At 33.2% G+C, this 20,005-nt stretch overlaps 2 protein-coding genes across 5 annotated transcripts in view; one reads left to right on the forward strand and one right to left on the reverse strand.

Moving 5' to 3' along the window:
- LOC148285532 (uncharacterized) overlaps nucleotides 1–1,641 on the forward strand; it is a 64,888-nt gene extending 63,247 nt beyond the window's left edge. For all 4 annotated transcript variants that reach the window (XM_088223851.1, XM_088223854.1, XM_088223864.1 and 1 more), the window contains one exon: nucleotides 172–1,641. In XM_088223851.1, the coding sequence (XP_088079977.1) occupies nucleotides 172–344 (173 nt within the window). In that variant the 3' untranslated portion in view covers nucleotides 345–1,641. The remainder of the gene's footprint in view (nucleotides 1–171) is intronic.
- Nucleotides 1,642–12,936: 11,295 nt separating this feature from the next.
- LOC148285533 (uncharacterized) lies at nucleotides 12,937–14,676 on the reverse strand. The gene is made up of 2 exons (XM_088223709.1): nucleotides 14,608–14,676; nucleotides 12,937–13,754 (listed from the first exon to the last, which is right to left on the reverse strand). Exons 1-2 carry the CDS (start codon nucleotides 14,617–14,619, stop codon nucleotides 13,083–13,085), a joined length of 684 nt encoding a protein of 227 aa, XP_088079835.1. The 5' UTR covers nucleotides 14,620–14,676; the 3' UTR covers nucleotides 12,937–13,082.
- Between the last annotated feature and the right edge of the window lie 5,329 nt (nucleotides 14,677–20,005).

Here is a 20,005-nt window from a genome sequence, read left to right on the forward strand (position 1 = left end):
ATAATTTCAGCTTATAATTTACACGTTAACGTATTTTTTACTCCCAAACAAATGTTAAAATGAAATTGCAACTATCCTAAAAACCAAATAAAATTAAACCATTTATCTTAAATCTAATATGCATAAGTTTTTGCTTGTACGCTAATTTTTCGATTTGTTTTTTTTTTCCAGTTTCCCTGGCAGCATCAGTGGAATGTCTTGGTCCTTCTCCCAATGCGGACGCAGCCAAATTATCTCAACAGTTCGCAAGTAATCAAGAGTCATCTTCAACCAAAGCCCAAGTATACAGGCCCAAACCCTCAGAACTACGGGAAATGAATTTCTGGTCACCAACTTCTATGTAGGAGGTTCATTCTTTATTTATATTAAAATTTCAGTATTGAATAATTTGTAAATATTTTTTTTATGCCTGTAGCATTAATGATTTGGACTATCGTTTAAAATATATGTTTCGTTAAAAAATATATTTAATGTGTTTCCGAACTCCTCATTTGAATTGTGCACTCTATAGATGAATTAATGTAATGTTCTCGCAATATAACTGTCGAGTGTTGTTCGGAATCATTTTGTTTAAGAAATAATAATAAGTCGGTGGCCAGAGGAAAATGTGAAACCAGAAATGTAATATGTATATTTTTCTATCCTATTACTTTTTTTCTTGGATAACTTGTTTAATTTTTAAAAGATTTTAATTATTTCTAATGACCCAGTTGTAATAATATAAAGAATAGTAAACTAATTTTTTTCATTTGTAATAATTTACATTGACGTTAATGAGCACTTTAGAAGTGGAGTCACAAGATTTATCATAGCTTAATTTTTAAAATTGGCTGGTCCAAAGTAATTTATTGCATAATTCTCCAGGAGATATTATTGATTGTGAAATTATTTTTAAGTTTTTTTACTATCCGATTAAATTATCAAAAACTTTAAATATAAGTTCACTGTGATCATAAAATTGCTTTGAAAATAACCGATGGAATGAATGTGCATAAGTGACATTGGCATGTTATCTTAGATCTGAAAGTGTTTGGCTGTAAACTAATTTTTATTTTTTCAATTCATTTAGAATTTTGCTTGTATATTTCGGGAATTCATCAAAACCGAATTCATTTAAGAGTTTATTTAAATAATTATCTATTTAGTATGTTTATTTATTTTCACTTGGGATTTCTTACCATAAACTGAGGCTTGCATATTTTATAAATAAATTTCGACTTGGCTTGTGTGAATTTTCAATTCGAGCAGTTATTAGGAACTGAACTCCAAGTTGAGTATAAATAAATTATGAGTACAAGACATTATGTGTTAAGATTTAGGTAAATTAAAATTGTATATTTATAATAGTTTGTAATTATATTTTTTTAAGAATGTTGTGATTCACTACTTATGCTCATTAAGTGTTTGTGAATGTGTAGGAATAAAGTAAAGCAGTTAGTCTAGTTATGGACTATGGACCCCACAAATGTAATTTTTTTTAAAACAAAATTTGTCAATAAATTGGTGTCTCAATATAAATTTTAAAGAACATAATATTATATTTTTATGACCAGCATAGCATAATATTATCCATATTTATCTTTCTTGCTTAAATTTGATGAATAAATAATGTGATGAAATATACAAAAGTCTAACATTCAACATGGTTTTTATTTTCTTCTCCTTTTTAAACATTGTAATACTTATCTACTTTTAATTTCATTTCCTCACTTTTTTCTAATATCTGCTTATGTGTAAAGTACTTAACCACTAGAATGCCAATCTAGTGGGACACAAAATGGGCCCCAACTGCCGAGCATTTTGCCTGCGTGCACTGATTTCATAGCCTTTTATTGATATTGTAATTTTTACGTGCAAATGGAACATATCGCTGATGGATTGCAATTCTTGGTTGACCTCTATATAAACTGTATATTTACGCGCTTTAACTCTGCAATAACGTCTCTATAAGAGATATAGTCCTCTTAGAGTGATAACTAAAATGTTGTACTAAAGATAAATCTTTGAAAAAAATGTAGAACCAAATACTGCATCACAAAGCTGATTTTTTTCCAATAAAACTGATGTATGATATACAGGCTATTAAAAAAGTAGTAAAACAGCATGGCATTTATATAATTACTGTGTAAAATAGGCACCTATAGTAGCCCCTATGTGGCACCTATAGTCTATAGAGTTCATTTACAAACCAATTACCCTCTAGCGGTGCTAATTTGTTTGCAAAAATCGTAAATTTGTTCATATTGAGTATTACTCTTCTTAATAAAACTCTATCTTAATAAAATTTGCCATAAACAATACATTAACTTTTAAATACTTTTTGCAAAAAAGCCTACATTGAAGATATTCCGCGAACTGTCACTTTATTTGGATAAAAGTATCAAAATACTTTTGTTTAGTAAAAAAGAAATATTTGCGTTCTTATGATTTACCCAAATATTTAATTTTGAGGGCCATTTTCAATGAGTTGTAAATAACTCACTACAGTAGAGTCTTGGTTATCCGACCTTCGGTTATCCGACCTTCCAAGTTATCCGACCTACCGGGGCACTGCCCCTTTCCTTTACCCAACTGCACGTATTATATTTGCGCGCTAGGCGACAGTCCTCAGTGCTCATGTAGCTCTTTCGCTGAGTTTTCGTTCGTTACATTCATTTATGTTTCATGTACATATTTGAAAAGTTTTCGATGTGCATATAAAATTATGTAACACATTGTCAATGTCGTTTTTATAATTTTCTGTGTTATCCGACATTTTCGCTTATCCGACCTTGCCGCAGCCGGTTTAGGTCGGATAATCGAGACTCTACTGTATTAGAAAATGAAATCAAGTTGGGGTAGAGTGGGATTCAAACCACAGACCTTAGAGCCATAAGTCCGAGACACTATCAACGGGACCACAACACGATCGATATGAACAATGGTGGCGATTTTATTACTTGAAACTATCCCTAGTAAAAGTCTTTGCGAATAATATTAAAAAAGCTTTTGACAAAGTAAAATGGAAAACGCTGTTTGAGATGTTGAAAAAACTAGGAGTGAAATACAGAGACAGGAGAATTATATCTGCACTATATAAAAATAAAGCTGCTATATTTGCATATGAAAATGACAAAAAAGAAACCAAAATAAGACAGGGATGCTGGCTGTCTTCAGTATTATTTTATGGATATATACCGTGTGCGATCGATGAAATCAGGGAAAAAATGAGTCATAGAGAGGGTGTTAAAATACACGGAGAAAAGATAGACCTGATAAGGTTCGCCGATGATATCGCCCTGATTGCTAAATGTGAAGAAGAACTCACGGAAGCTCTGACATCCATGGAACATATATTGAATAATAAATATAACATTAAAAAAATACTCGAGCAAAACCAAAGTAATGACTGTGGCCCGTAATGAGCAGCGAATGAATGTAGCAACTTTGAAAAACGAGAAAGAGTTTGTGTACTTTGGAAGCAGGTTCACCTGGGATGGGAGAACAAAAAGAGAAGTCGACTGCCGCATACACCAAGCAAGGCTTGCATTTAAGAAATCAAATAATATAAACTTAAAACTCCCCAAGCAACTTGCCAAGACATGTATGGAGCATATTGATGTACGGTTGTGAGACATGGTGCCTTACCGAAAGAGATAAAAAAAGACTAGAAGCCTTTTAGATGTGGTGCTACAGAAAAATATTAGGAATCTCCTAGAGAGACCACATCACTAATGACGAGGTTCTCAGCAGAATCGTAGAAGGGAGGCACCTAATCAAAACAATCTCAGAGAGGCGAGAGCGAAATGGCCGCGAGAGAGACAGATTCTTCTTGCATGGTATGAAGAAGATCATCTTTTTTACTTAAGAGGCTATGGGCGTTTCACTGTAGAATCCTCATCGAAGGAGTTATTGTGAATATTTAAAATTGAGTTAATATGTTGAAGTTGGGGGGCAACGTTGGACGGTATTTCAGGATTATTCTGAAGGAGTGAGAGAAGTAGATTTAGGAGTGTGGAGATTAATGATGTATTGGGTGATGAGATTGTGTTGGGAAAAGCACCTCCATTGGACCCAGATGGAAGTTGTCCATTCGGGAAAAATAGGAGGGAGGAATCAGGTTTGGGAGTATTGGATTTGAAAGGAAGATCTACAAATCACTTTTATAAATACGAAAAATACACGACAACTGAAGTTAGTCAGTTCCAAAAACATGGAAAATAAATAATTACTGCCATCTAGTGGTATTTTTGAACAACACAAATTATTATCGAAAATGCGAACAAAGAAAAATTGTTATAGAACGTTTTTCACAGGTGTCACTATTTATTTATTCAATACGAGTGCATACATCAGATGTGTTTTTGGTACATATATTATATTCTATACTATCTTTTTTTTTTAACTGCCTAACTAGGGATAGCTTCCCCGTTCTAAGGCAGTAAATTATGTATTTTATAATAATATTAAAAAGTAATTAAAATTTTATTATTATGTGTGCTTTTTCAGTCTTAAAAGTAAATAATAAATATACAATGAAAACATATATAATATCACAATCTCTATATCATAAGTCCTAAGTCATTACTAGTAAAACAAGAAATCAGCTTACGTCCTTCTTACATCGGACAACAATTTCTCTGACTCCATCCGACTAATACATATTAAAAATGCAGTCAACACCTTCGTCAACCTGGCAATCCCACCACATTTCCACGAATCTGGGATAAGGTTATATATCCTTGGGCCTATATAATATTGCTGCCTTTGAGCCAAAAAAGTATTAACTCCTCTCTTTAGAATCAGATCCTTATTGGAGTGTCTAGTATTATGAACATGACAAACCGTTGCGTATTTTTCCCTGTTGAGATGTGTGACCGCTACTGACCTCAATATATACTGTTAACGAATATCCAGCACTTAAAATTCTTTAAAGAGCGAATCATTCGGGTATCAATATGTTTTTTTTCATATAACTCTTATCACTCTGCTTTTGAGCTATAGCTGCTGAAGCCATAGTCGTTTAAGTGCAGCTTCCCCAGCCAATCAGACCATACGTCAGTATTGAATTTACCAATCCATAATATAATTGTTTTCAGTTCTTTTATCCTTAGTATATTTCTTAAAGGCATGAAAAAATTAATCAAACGTTTTATGTTATTAGAAATTTCTTTAGTTTGTAGGTTCCATCTCATGAATTTATCTATTTTTAAACCCAAATATTTTACACTAGTGACGTTTTCCAATATTGTACATTTACAATTTATATTATTTATGCAATGACGTAATTTTAATTCGTACCCAGAGTTTGGTTGTTTTAGTGAAGATGGGCTGAAACAGATAAACTTAGTTGATAACCATGAAGATGGCTCCTGCAATGGTAGCCTAAACGTTGAAACAAATCCAACACACACGGTATCACCCAAAAAATAAACATATTGATGACAGTGACCGTGAAAACCTTCGCACCTATAAAAAAATCACGTTTTCTATTTCGAGTTTATTTGAGGTATCGGATGGAATAATGGACTTTTCTTTCCGCCTTGATGCCCTTCGTACTTTTCTTGGACCAGTTTTTGGTAATCCACGAAACTAGAAATGACTTACAACTATTTATTTGTATGAAAAAAAAATCGATCCACGACCCAAGATGAAATGATTCACTGTAACTCATGGACATTTTTCGTAATTATAAAAATATAAAAAAATAGCACGGTCCTTTACTAACAAACTTACATTGACCAATGAAGGGAAAAATCTCACCTTTCAAATTCAAATACATATTAAAACAAATACTTTTTTTAAAACAAGTAATTTTTTTTTTTAATAGCATGTCCTCCAGCTTTGATGTCGTGAAGGTAACTAGCGTGGCAGAAGGAGATATGAAAATGTGTCAACTAAACAAGAATGTCGTGCGATACAAACGAAGCTATTAAAAAAGATCCACTGTCCCCCGTGATTCACTATACCCATGCTCTCCCTACATATTCTCTCTCTCTCCGATGGCGCTACAGCCCATATCGAGCTTTGGCCTCCTGCAACTTTCGCCTCCAACTCTGTCGGTCTTCAGCCGCCGTCTTCCAATATTGGCACTTGGAGAAACTGCGCTGCATCCTTTCTCACTTCATCCCCCCATCTCAGCCTAGGTCTTCCCACTAATCTATTTCCTCCCGGGTGTCCGCTCATCATTGTTTTAGGGACACGTGAGTCAGGCATTCGCTGTACATGTCCGGCCCATCGTAATCTAAGCATCTTCATATGTGCCGAGACGCTCGGGGCCTGGTATATATTGTACAGGTCTTCGTTATACCAAATGCGCCACTGATTATTCTCTCTCACTGGTCCGCAGATTCTTCTGAGTACTTTTCGTTCAAAAGTGTCATTTCAGCCATCTTTACTGTTAGTGTCTTAGTTAGCCTCACACCCACGTATAATTGTTTTGTTTACAAACCATTTATGGTTATTTTGGTTTTCCTGTGGACGTTACGTGATTTGAACACTGGCAGCAAAGAAAAGTATGTTTTGATGGCTGCTGTGATTCTCTCCCTACATATTATCTACTTGTAATAATAATAATAATAAATTTATTCCGCGTCTGGACGTGAGCTGTATTCTTCACCCACCTGGGCGAGTGAAGAATACAGCTCTACGTGTGAAATAGAATCAGAACCCTGGACGAGCGTTTTCGACTCGATAGCTACTGTTATGTAAAAAACCCATGTAAGGAAATCGAGGAATAACCAGCTGGGCCACAATTTTTAAGGCTTGTCAGCAATCCGGAAAGAGAGAACATGGAAGGAAGTTATGAAAAATACACCACAACACCATTGAGATAAAAATATTTCTTGGATTTTTTTCTTACAACTGGCAGGGGTCGAACCCGTGACGTCAGTTTCATAGATTGCCGTCTAAGCAACTGTGCTAATTACACGTATTTTTTATTTTTATTTTTTTATTGGGGATATCAATGTCATTAATATCATCACAAGATATCATTGTAATACGTATTGTTTCATTCATGTCCGAAATTATTTTTAATTAAATTTTCTGATCGTGTTATTTCGAGACCGCGTAAAACGAGGTTCCAATGTAGCTATACACGGTTTTTTAGCGCCAGACCGCGAAAATTCAGAGCAACATTCCTCATGGTAAGCTTTAAAAAAAATCCTTTTATTTTTCCAAAAAGTCATTAAAAAAAATAATAATAAATGATATCAAAATGGAGTAAATCTTTAATTTCTCAAACAAGCATCCCTTCCTCAAACTTCTACCCCTCCCCGTCAAAATTGTGATAAAAACGTATTTGACCAACGAAGCGATACGCACCGGACGCAGACAAGGGAAGCGGCTGGGTAGGAGAGAGGGGTAAGGGTTTGCGAAGGGACTGCTTGTCCGAAAAATTAAGGCTGTAGTCGGGTAAAACGAACGCAAAATTAGCAAATCATTCGATTTTGCCATTTTAAAACGAATGTTTTTTAAAAATCACGCAATAATAAAAATTCAAAAATTATATATTAGATAAAAACAATATTTTAGACAGGCAGATTACTCCATTTCTAATTTAGACTAAGCTTAGGTATCTGGGATCTCAATAAAGACGTAGTATTGAGCTAATTTTTTTTTTAATGATTTGAAGATAACAAATTAAACAAAAAATTGGCCTCGGCAGAATCTTAATTTTTTGTTTTTGAAAAGAAATATAAGCATTTTAAATCGCATAAATTTTTGTGACATTTTCCTTTATTTCTACTTGAAATAATGCCTTCGGTAATACTTTAAAAAAATAAAATTTATTAAAATACTTTAGTTGAAACCTTTTTTTTTTAAATTATATTCTTTTTTACTACATTTTGAGATTACAATTTCTATTTTTATTTTTAAAATGACTTTTTGGAAAATGTTTATGAGGATTTTTATTAAAGCTTACCATGAGGAACGATCTTTTGAAGTTTCGCGGTCTGGCCCTGAAAAACCGTGTATACGATGTCAAAATATACAATTTAAAAATAAATTGATTTGTCTAATATTAAAAAGAATACTTTTACCGACGTATGTATTTGTGCTTACACACTACCACAGTGTTGGTTAGTTCATATATTATTATTATGTATTATAGAGTTCCGCCCAAGGGCCGAATTGATTGCCTACATGCCCCACACAGTTTACCGTATTCTGAGTAATATACTTAAATAACCTATTAATCACGACCGACGATTGTTACGCAAACTCTATAAACCAAGTTATACATGGATATCTGGGTTCTGATGATGCAAGGGATATCTACTTTTTTAACTTACATACGTTTTGTCCAATTGATTCTTGTTCAAATGGTGGCAAAATAATACTAGTAGAAAGAACATGGGTTTTTACTAGTTTTTCACATGTCGTCCTACCTGCCTACAGTATATCGAACAATGATCGACAAAACATCATAATATTGATAACAATCAAATAAACAGTCGAAACAAAATTTGGTTCGTAAAGTATATTCCATAGAATCAAGAATAGTCTAGAGGAAGTGTAGAATCATATGGATGAATACATCGGACTGTGTCCAATAATTCCCCCACTATGCCCTACTTTCGCCGCGAGCATTCGTGAGGTCGCAGCGTAATGTTGCTTGATGGGGAAAAAAATCATAACACAAATGTAAGGTTAAAAAAAAGCAATCTGTTAAAGTCTCTAAAATTTAGTTGTGCACCCAGAAATATTGATTGACACAACAGAGTAGATAAGTAAAGGGTCATTTTAATAAGAGTAGTTGAATTAATGAACTTTAAACTTAATATATAAAACAAATTTTATTTACATAAAACGGATATTTTTATATCATATTAAATAATATTTTATGTTTTGAATATAATGTCGTTCAAATGTCCACCACAGAGTTGTTAAATCCAAGATCCATTTTTTATTAATTCTCTCATTAGATGACCAAACTAGGGTAAAAAAATTTACTACCCTGGCAACACTAACGAAATGTTTATTTTGTTTCTTCGCAATCTGACGGATGGAAAAATAATTCAATTTTTAAGTAATCCATTTGTTACACACACATTCATTTGCTAACTACACATGAAATGTGATTGCATCCTGTTTCTCTAAGATCCTAGCAGTGTTTCTACACTTTAAAAGGACACAACACGGCATAGTTTAATTCAAATCAGGAGTTGCGTACTGAACGACGTCTACAAAGAAACTAATGGGTCAAAACGTAAACCTACTCATTTATGAGTAGTTGAGTCGCCTTCTGTTTGATGTGCGTATGCGGTTTCTGGGCTATTCTTAATTCTATGGTATATTCTTTAATAATTAAGATGAAAACCCGTTTTTCTGTAGTCCCTATTTATATTTACGTTGGAATTTTATTAGTTTATTTATTTACTTGGGAAAAAACAACAGTTTTTACAAATAATTCATATAGAAGAAAAGGGTACATTGTAACTTAAGTTGTTAAATCAGTCAATAATCATTTTCCAGGGCTATGTAAGCTATTAATCAAGTGTACACATTAAAATAACCCAGTAATATATTTAAATTAATCTGAAAGTTAAGAAATGTTAGAAATTGTTAAGAAATTTAGAAACTGCAAATAAAATATGTAAGTATAATAAATAATAATAAAATATGAATAAAACGATAATAATAATCAATCAAAATAAAATATTTATTAATATAATTCTTCTGTGCGTGTGATGTCGATGAACTCCTCCTTAACGGCCTTTGTTCTTGGATGGACTATAATTAGTAAAATGCAACATTTTAAAAAATAAAAAATAATGAGACAAAGTATTGTAGTAAATTAATATTACATTTTCTTAACCGATTGTATTTTTTTTTATATACACAACCCTCTAATCCAACACCGATTTTTTTTTAAAAAATGTAACAAATTTGGTTAAAATTTAATGCAACGTTATTTTAAATTCAACATCATGTAGATTTTTAATGCGTTAGTGTGAGTTTTCTGAACGCGCCAGCTTAAGTTAAACCACCAGTAGATGGCTTAAGTGGTAAGTAGTGGTCATACATGTCATGTAATAAACTTGGGCATCTGTCAACATAACCTCATGGACACATTTGTCGATTTGTGTCTGCATCATAAAGTTGTTCTCGATAGGTAATGTAAGTTTATTAGCCGAATTCTCGTCATGAGTAAAAATAAAAAATAGTAGTAAAATTCCTAGTTAAAATTCAATTAAATAAAATACTTTCAACAATGTTCTGAGTATGTCCAGACGTTTGCAGACCGGCTGAATTTCCTCCCTAGAAAGTTATTTAAAACTAAATATGTTGGAACAGAGAGGGAAAACATTTTGAGAAGGAAATGTGGACGTCTAGGCATTTACATAGCTTATGACCTGCCATTGGCTGGTTTAAACATAGGCAGAATGGTGAATGGTGAATGTTACACAGTGTGTAAAGTGGCCACTTAAACCAGCCAATGTTCCAGCCAGGTCATAAGCAAAATGTTCCCTTCCTGTTGCGACATATTCAGTTTTAAAATACCTTCTGCAAAATGATTTTAACTATCCTATCATCATCATCATTCGCTTTCCGCACCGAATGGTGCATAGAGCACTGCATTGGTACACCAATCGCAGCGTATCTTGATCATTTTTGTGACTTGAAGGTAAGGTGATCAGTCTTACGCTTCAGGAAACATCAAACAAACAACACACAAACTATCACGCCGTTTCTCTGTAGGGGTAGGCAGAGAGGATACAACGTCATATCACTCTGTCTTTGCATACAGACCTCGCTTCCTCTACATTCATACATCTTCTAATGCATGCACGTCGATTATTCCCACTCTTGACATGTACATCTTCAAGTATTTGATGGACTTGATCGTGACACGTCTTTCTCGGTCTTCCTCGTTTTCTGCATCCATCAACATTCGCATCGTAGATCATTTTAGCCGTTCTTTCGCTGTCCATTCGCTCTACATGTCCAAGCCAACGCAGCAATCCTTCCTAGATTATGTCGATAATGCATGTCTCAGCCTTAGACAGTTCACGGATCTCGACATTTGTGCACGTATCATACATCGTTTTACCACACATTTGCCTGAGGGTTTGCATTTCGACAGCGTTTAACCTACTTTCATAATTATTTTTCCATACTTCGGTATTGTTGGCACTGGAACTCCATTGTGAACTGCTAGTTTTGCCTCCTGCGATAAACATTGGTTTGCCAAAGTAGATAGCCGGAGAACATACTGTTAATAAAAATACCGTTTTGTTTAGAAATGCCGATATTTATTTGTTCTCTTCAGAAGGAATTATTAAGTTCAGTATTATTACAAATAGTTTCTAAGAATTCTAAACATAATAAATATAAACAATATTTTGAGTTTGTCCAAATTTTTGTAGACAAGGACTGGATTCAACTCCCTGGGGAGCTGTTAACATTAACATATTACAACAGAGATAAGGAACATTTAAGAGAAGGTTATATAGAAGTCTAGGCATCGACAGGGCTTATGACTTGTCATTTATTTATTTATTTATTTATTGACACTTTATATACATATACAATAAATATACATATAAGGGCGGGCATATTGCCTTAAGGCAATTTCTTCCTACCTACCCAAACCGTTCAGTTTGAGAAAATTATAAATACATGGACATATTGAATCTTACAATTTTATACAAAAATTAAAAGCAAAGATTAATAAATATGTATAAAAAAAAAATAACACTTTACTATGAAGAGAGGAGAGGGGATGGGAAGGAAAGAAGAAGGATAAAGGAACAATTTAAATATTTAGATAGTGACATTTCAATCTCGACTTAAATGTAAATAAAGAAGGGGCGTCTCTAACATTAGTGGGTAGATTATTCCACAATCGAGCGGCTACTACTGTGAAAGAGGAGGCAAGACAATTAGAGCGATGACAGGGTAATAAAATATATAGAATATATATAATATATATATATATATATATGGAAATATATAGATGTTGAATTATGGGCGAAATGGTGAATGTTACACATTGTGTAAAGTGGCCACTTAAACCAGCCATTGACAGGTCATAAGCCCTAGACTTAATAATAACCTTCTCTTAAATGTTCTTCATCTCTGTTGTAGTATGTTAATAATAAATATGCATTTCTTACGTTACATAATGAGAATTAGGCTGCGCTAGTTTAACTTCGCGTCGTCTCCAATTGAACAACACGACATTTACTGTAACAACGAACTTTAACAAAGCTTATATTCAGATTAAGTGACTTCGTAATCTGAACTTGTAACTTTGTAGTATAGTAATTGTTTGTAGCCAGCACAAAAGAAGGTCTTTGAACGAAACAGACTGAAGCAAATAGTTCGTTTTTATCTTGTCAATCACATTAATAAGGCGTAAAGTAATTTAGCTAAATGCAATTGTAAAATATGCATACTGATATACGAACATTAAACATAACTATTGTTTATAGCAACGTGAAATGATTCTTAACGTCAAGAGAGTACTCTTGGTAATGCTTAATTTATGAAATCACCGCTACTTACATATTTTTTTGACATTTAAAAGAAAATGAATATTTTAAGTTTGTTCTGTTATGCTCACGAGAAAGATAAGTACGTGATTTCAATATTATGTTATTGTTTGTTCGATCTAACTAAGTAATGTTATTGTTTAGTGGCCTCGTGGTGTAATGGTCAGCGCGTTTGCCTACAATGCATTAGGTCTCGGGTTCGATTCCCGACATGGTTGATATGAAATATTTATTTGAAATGATGTTTTTACACTAAACATATTTCATAGTCCCTGAATGGTACCTGAAACGTGAGACTGATCATCTTACCTTCATATAACAATAATTATCAATATACGCTGCGATTGGTGTGCCAATTCAGTGCCCTATGCACCATTAGGTGCGGAAAGGGAATGATAATGATGATGAAGTAATGTTGTATTATTTGTGTCTTGTTCGGGCAAATAAAAAAGGGTTTTAAATAATTGAAAGTAATTTATTAGATTTACAAAATGTAGTTAACAAAAATAGCCCACAGGGGTTGTTTAACATGTACAGCTTTGGATTCGTCTTTTCTTTCTCTGATTAATCGGTTTGGATTTGGTGATGGAGGTTGCTTGATTACCATCCATAGTTGACTCCGAGTCCCGAGGAGTAAGAGGCGTGGGAGACGACCGAAGCTGGTGAGTAGGCGACAGCCGACTTAAGTACCGGGGCGGCATGGGCGTATGAAGCATAAGCCGGGGCGGCGTGGGCGTATGAAGCATAAGCGGGGGCGGCGTGAGCGTATGAGGTGTACGCTGGGGCGGCGTAAGCTGGGGCGGCGTGAGCGTAAGCGGGAGCAGCGTAGGACACAGCGGGAGCGTAGCTCTTAGCTACCACGGGGGCAGCGTATGAGATAGCGGGTGCGGCGTGGGCGTACGCCGGAGCGGCGTAAGACACGGGAGCGGCCACCGAAGAATAGGAATAAGAAGGAGCGGCGTACGCGGCCTTAGCCACAACGGGCGCGGCGTAAGACAGCGCAGGGGCGGCGTATGAGTGCACGGGGGCGGCGTAAGAGTGCACCGGGGCGGCATAACTCAGGGGGGCGGCGTAGCTCAGAGGGGCGGCGTACTTGGCGACCACGGGGGCGGCCACGGAGGAGTAGACGGAGGATACAGCGGGGGCGGAGGAGTAGTGCGCCACTGCGGGGGCGGCGTAGTGTGCCAGGGCGGGGGCGGCGTAGGGTGAGTACGCTGGAGCGGCCAGGAGACCAGCGTTGGCTGTGGCCAGAGCGGCTAACAGGACGAATAACTGAAATCAAACGTGTTTAAATTATTCACCCAAAATCACATCTTAACAAAGTTAGTTTAAAATATGGCTAATTTATTTTATTGATAAATGATAAAGCATAATGTTTACTAGCACTTGCGCTCTCTCATTTTTCAAGACAAAATTGTTAGCTTTTCCCATATACACACACCCTCATCCTCACTTTCACACCCTAATACATATCCTTCCCTCATACACACACACATTTTTACTACCTAGTTGTTTAATGTAAGTATAATGTATTTTTGTGGATATCTGTTTTTGATTTCATTTCACGTTTTTTCGTTTGCTCACGTGTAATGGTCAGCGTGTTTGCCCACCATGCAAGAGGTCTCGGGTTCGATTCCCGACATAGCTGATATAAAATATTTATTTAAAAAGGTGACTGGTACCTGAAGCGTAAGACTGATCACCTTACCGTCATGTAACAAAAATGATCAAGATACGCTGCAATTGGTGTACCAATTCAGTGCCCTATGCGCCATCAGGTGCGGAATGGAAAATGGTGATGATGATGACGTGTATATTTGCTGTATTACTGTTAAATAAATATGTTCAATTACGAATTATGAATCAGACTATAATATTAATGGTAGTTGTGTTATAATATTAATGGTAGTTGTGCTATAATATTATTGGTAGTTGTTCTATAATATTAATGGTAGTTGTGCTATAATATTAATGGTAGTTGTGCTATAATATTAATTGGTTTTTAAATAACAGTCACTGGTTATTTTTTTCACGCGCTATGTTTATTTTAAAACTTCACTAAAATGAAAACTGATTACTAAAAACACAGTTTTGTTAGTTTAAACAGTATTTATTGCTTCTATACCTTGAATGCCATTTTAGTTTAGTACTGAAGTCACTGTACAATGATATTTCCAGTCAAGTGTCCGGTGCTTTTATACAGATCAGGGCGGAATCCATTTAGAGGACAGGTTCTTACCCTCTCTTAGAGCTATCTTCATACCGGAGTTTCCATAGGGAGGGGAAACCGAGCCTCGCATTTTGGAAGTGGAAAAATATGTACCACTGCCGTAGTGAACGGTTCTGACAGGTAAACGCTCCCATTCAACGTTTTGGTTACGGTTGACACACATACATAATATTATAATAAATAGATGATTGACAATATTTTGTAAAGTACATTATTTTTTATTCATATGATTTTGATTGTGAAGTAAAGTACGTTTTTTTTATTAATAAATTTCATAAAAAGTACACGTTTTTGTACAATTCTAAACATATCTACTTTAACACATCTAGTAAATGTTATCACTGCAACTCTCCAAATAAAGAGACTAAATCTTGTGCTTGGAGAGTGACTTACACTGTTTTAGTTATTTATAGGAGTTTATAGAATTTTAAATACGAGTACATTTTGATTAAGTATTTAATTTATTCATTACGCAGGCGTAGGAGTAGGTACGAATATATGTTAATTTTTATTTATTTATTTATTTGATCCAATATAAAATACAAATACATAGTTTTTTATTATATAAATAAAACACGAGTGATACTTTAATCCACAAATTTGGAATATCCAGTGACCGGTTTCATCGCTTTCGCGACATCTTCGAGACTGGTATCTTTATTAAAAAGTTAAATGTATTTAACTTTTTAATAAAGATACCAGTACAGAGGTAAGGATACAAAATTCAAAGTTATATGTAAGAACAGAGGTAAGGATACATAATTCAAAGTTATATGTAAGTAAATTAAATATAGTTATTTTTATCTTAAGGATCGTTATCAACAAATTTTCTTTGGGTTAACTAATGAATTGATATAATGCTATTTTAATGAGTTTAAGTATTTTATTTTATTTTTGGTGTCCCATCTTTCGTGAGTGTGGTTTTGTAAATAATGATTTCTGAAAAACAAAGGGTAAAAAGTCATTAGTAAAATTATATTACAATGGGTAAAGTAATGGAGAATGCACATGTGTTTTTAATAAAGATACCAGTCTCGAAGATGTCGCAAAAGCGATGAAACCGGTCACTGGATATTCCAAATTTGTGGATTAAAGTATTACTCGTGTTTTATTAATATAATAAATTACAATGAACTTCCATCAAGAATTTTCACTTACAAACTTAAATGTTTTAAATACATAGTTTACTAAAAAAATGTTTACACAATAGGTACATTCAATATATTTTTTGTTTATTTTTATGGATGTAGATGTAGTGTATGGTTTTAAGGATTTCAGTTTTAGTAAAAATATAAGGGATTTTTTTTTAAATTGTAAAAATGTATTAATTATACTATTAAATAAAATAAATAAAGTCTGTCTGTAGAGTATTGGTAAGGTTTTTTGTTAGGTACTCTTAGTAAGGCTTTTTGTCCTTTTATTAATGGCTCTAATGTGGTTTTACGTGTTCCTCCTCATCCTTTTATTCCGTAACTGATAATAATGATTGTGCTAGAGCATACATTTATTGTATTTTTAAAAGAAAACCAAATATCAACACAAAGATTTACTGCATGACGTTAACTATGTTTGCAAATCAATATTTCTTCAGATTTTCCAATTGTTGATTTTTGTGAAGTTAAAAAGCAAAAACTGATGCGATGAGATTCATCTGGTTGAATTATTTCACCTACATACTAGGCAACGCCTGATTTTTTTTTTAAATGTACTTCTTCTTGCACCAGTTGGTATAATCAGCAATATTTTGAGTTTGTCCAAATTTTTGTGACAAGGACTGGATTTAACTTTTTGGAAAGTTATTTTTTAAAAATTATGTAAGCCCCCACCGATCCAATGAAATACCGGCCAACTCGACGGTGAAAAATCGTAAATTAAAAGAAGTTATAAATAAAAAACGTATTTATAAAATTTCGTTTAATTTTTTTTTTTTAGTTTACTATGTGTTGATTTGTTATGTTTTTCTACAGACAATTCTTCGAGGAATAACATTTTTACTATCAATACTATACATATTTAATTTCAGTAATATTTATAATTTTCATCAGTGACCGGGTTTTGTCTTGACTGACGTCTTTAGGATTAAATAAATTATTATGTTATGTACAAGTGAATGCAGAGGTTGTCAATATATCGCGGCATTAGATTATTTTTCTTGCACTCCTTGTTAAACCACAAAAGTCGTGTTGCCATCCGTCGTTTATAACAAAACTTTTTACAAGATTTCACAAAGTTATGTTATTTAAATGGCAAATAGCAACATAATATTTGTGGTTTTAGAAGGAATTCTAGTAGAGGAATCTAGTTCCGCGATTATGACCTCTGATTTTACTTGAACATTATTATAACAACGACATAAGAATTTTTTAGCCTCCCACCAGTCTGTAGTTGTCGGTCACGACAAAACTCGGCCATCGGTAAAATTATAAATTAGAGTGAAAAAGAATTAAATAAAGTATATTTATAATTAATTGTTGATTGTTGATCATCTAGAACTAGACATGAACTGAACCGTGACTAAATGCAGTCTCAAGTCTCGCGACATTATCACTTTCAATTATTGAAAAATATTTTTGCACCAACGAAAATTTTCCCGCTCAGTCAGTAACATAATGATACTACAGAGGTCAGGTTAAATTTTTCATTTACAGACAAATCTTTAAAATGTACATGTGCTAGTGCGCGATCATTAAAAAACATTAATTACTTTGCGTAATTACTTTAGTGACGATTGAGGATTGTTGGAAAACCTTCTCAAATATTATTCGTCGCGAGGTGATTCTTAAAAGGTTGTTTTAAATTCTATGATTTATTGTATAAGTTAGTTTTGACCCATTTTCAGCCATTGTGAATGAATCGATTCTGACCCGATCTCTTTTGTTTATAGTTAAGAAATGGTCAAATGTCGTATTATTTAATGCTTTTGCAACGTGCAATGAGTGAATGTTTAATAATATGCAAATGTAACATAGAAAATGTGATTATCTGCCTTAAATATCTTGTGCATTTGTCACAACTTGATAAGAAGATTTATGTAACAATAAAAAATACCATATACAGTATGATATAAATTGAATTGAGTTTTTAATGAAGTATTTACATTTAAATCAAATTATTTTTGTTTACTTTTTAATGTATGTTTTCTTTTGTATTTTTTAAATCAGCGTTATTTTTAAATAACACGAACTGTGAAAATTATTCGCAAAATAAGTACTAACTTAATGTAGTTGTTCCTTTTGTAGAATTGATTAAATTAATCTTTTTTGACAACGATATTTTATTGTTATGTTGGGTTCTCTGCGAGCAAACTTTATATCGTTAGCAAACTGCCGGGTTCGCGTCTTATGAAATTCTTCTATCATCCAAATGAATTGTTTTCACCAGTCTGTAAAGGATTTTTGTTGATTTCATACTATTTTTAGTTAGTATATATAAATATATTAATAGGTGGACACAGCTATTGTTTATTTTTTTTTCATGTAAAATGTATTTCAATATAAAATATGTTCAAAAGGTTACAAAAATCTTTCGTTTATTTCCTTTTTTTAAAAATAAGTTTGTACCCCTCGCATTCGCAGTTGTTTCGAAACAACGCTAAATAACTCCTTAATGATTTATATAAAAATATTGAAAAAAATGAATTTTACTGTTAGTGGTAAACAATATGTTTGGTAACTATTTTTTTTAAGGATAAGAAATGGTTCAAAAGCTTATTTTGATCATGATCATCAATGAATAAGGTGCATAATACATTGGCATTCCAATCACATCGCATCGATATAATTTTTGATACATGGAAAGGGAAGTTATCGGTCTTGAGTGAGTCAGGTTTCAGCCCAAGAACGACAAAATATTGTAGTGTAAAACCACCGTTAAAACTAATATTTATTGTTTACTATACCAGGAATCGAACTTAGGACCCTGAACATGATAAACGAACGCTCCAACCTCTACAACTACAAGGCCGATTTACCTTTATTCGAATTCGATTTTCAGGATTGTATCAATACGAAAGTACTAATCTAGTTTTGTGTTTCTATTTCACACACAGAACTGTATTCATCATCCACCCGGGCACAGATCATTTTTTAAATATCATCATAAAAAAAGAGTATTTATCAATTTAATTTACCTTACGCTTTTATTGCGTGTTCAATAATTCGAGGTTTTTATAAAATAGCAAAAAAAGTCATCATCATCACGACATAGTGCATAGGGCACTCCATTGGTACACCAATCGCAGCGTATTTTTATCATTTCTGTTACATGAAGGTAAGATGATCAGGTGCCGGTCCAGGAACTATGAAATATTCTAGCGTAAAAACACATTTTTAATTTTTTTTATTGATTAATATAATTACATAACGTGGAACTTCAGCCCTACAGGAAATTTGATACAAAAAATGTTTTCTTACGCGCGGTAAAAATAAGAGCATTAAATTGTAATCAAAAGGAAAAAGAACGTACTAATAGTTTGGTATTAAATATCTGAAGAATGGGACTAATTAATTGGAAGAAGGAGTTCTAAAATACCGTAAATAAAACAAATCAGCAGATAAATCCTTGCCAGTAATTGATGTCCGATCTTAGTTATACGAAATTGATCGATGCAATTTTACAGCCTTTTTCAGAGCTACCTGCTAAATTATTTTTTTATTGCTTTGTTACATAACCTAAATATTATTTATTTTATTTTATCCGCGAGTTTCATGACTTTTGCTCGCTTGAGATAGCTTTTGATTCCTATTTTGATTTAATCTATGTGGTAAAACGTAGAATCACATTTGAAATATAATACTAATGTAAATGAAGTGGCGAAACTAGGAGATTTCAAACTTACGTAATTTCAAAACACTTAAGCGTGATATATATTTTTTATCTTCAGTTGTCAATCGAGAACTATGCACGAATGAATTGTTTCAATCAAATTTTTGTATTTTAGATTATGAGCAGTAATAAGAGAAATAATGTATGTACATAATAAATACCATACTGTCAAAATAAATTATTTAAAAAAACATCGTGGATAGATGCAACTCAAGAGCAAAACAGAACCACTTTTACTTTGGCTTCGTGAGACTCCTGTAATAAAATATGTATTTTTAAATGTTTTTAAAATTACAAAAAAAAAATACTGTTATAAAAAACTTCTTTTTAACGTATACCATCTTATATGCTTATTTTGTAAGAAGCGCCATTGAGGTGATTTTTTTACAAAAATGGCGCTATATAAATCAGCCAAATATTATTATTATATTAAGACACAGAATAAATAAAATATTAACATTAAGTTATA

The sequence above is a fragment of the Micrasema longulum genome, unplaced genomic scaffold (genome assembly GCF_059751315.1).
Source record: "Micrasema longulum isolate JH-2025_06_02 unplaced genomic scaffold, ASM5975131v1 h1tg000026l, whole genome shotgun sequence".
Classification (NCBI taxonomy): domain Eukaryota; kingdom Metazoa; phylum Arthropoda; class Insecta; order Trichoptera; family Brachycentridae; genus Micrasema; species Micrasema longulum.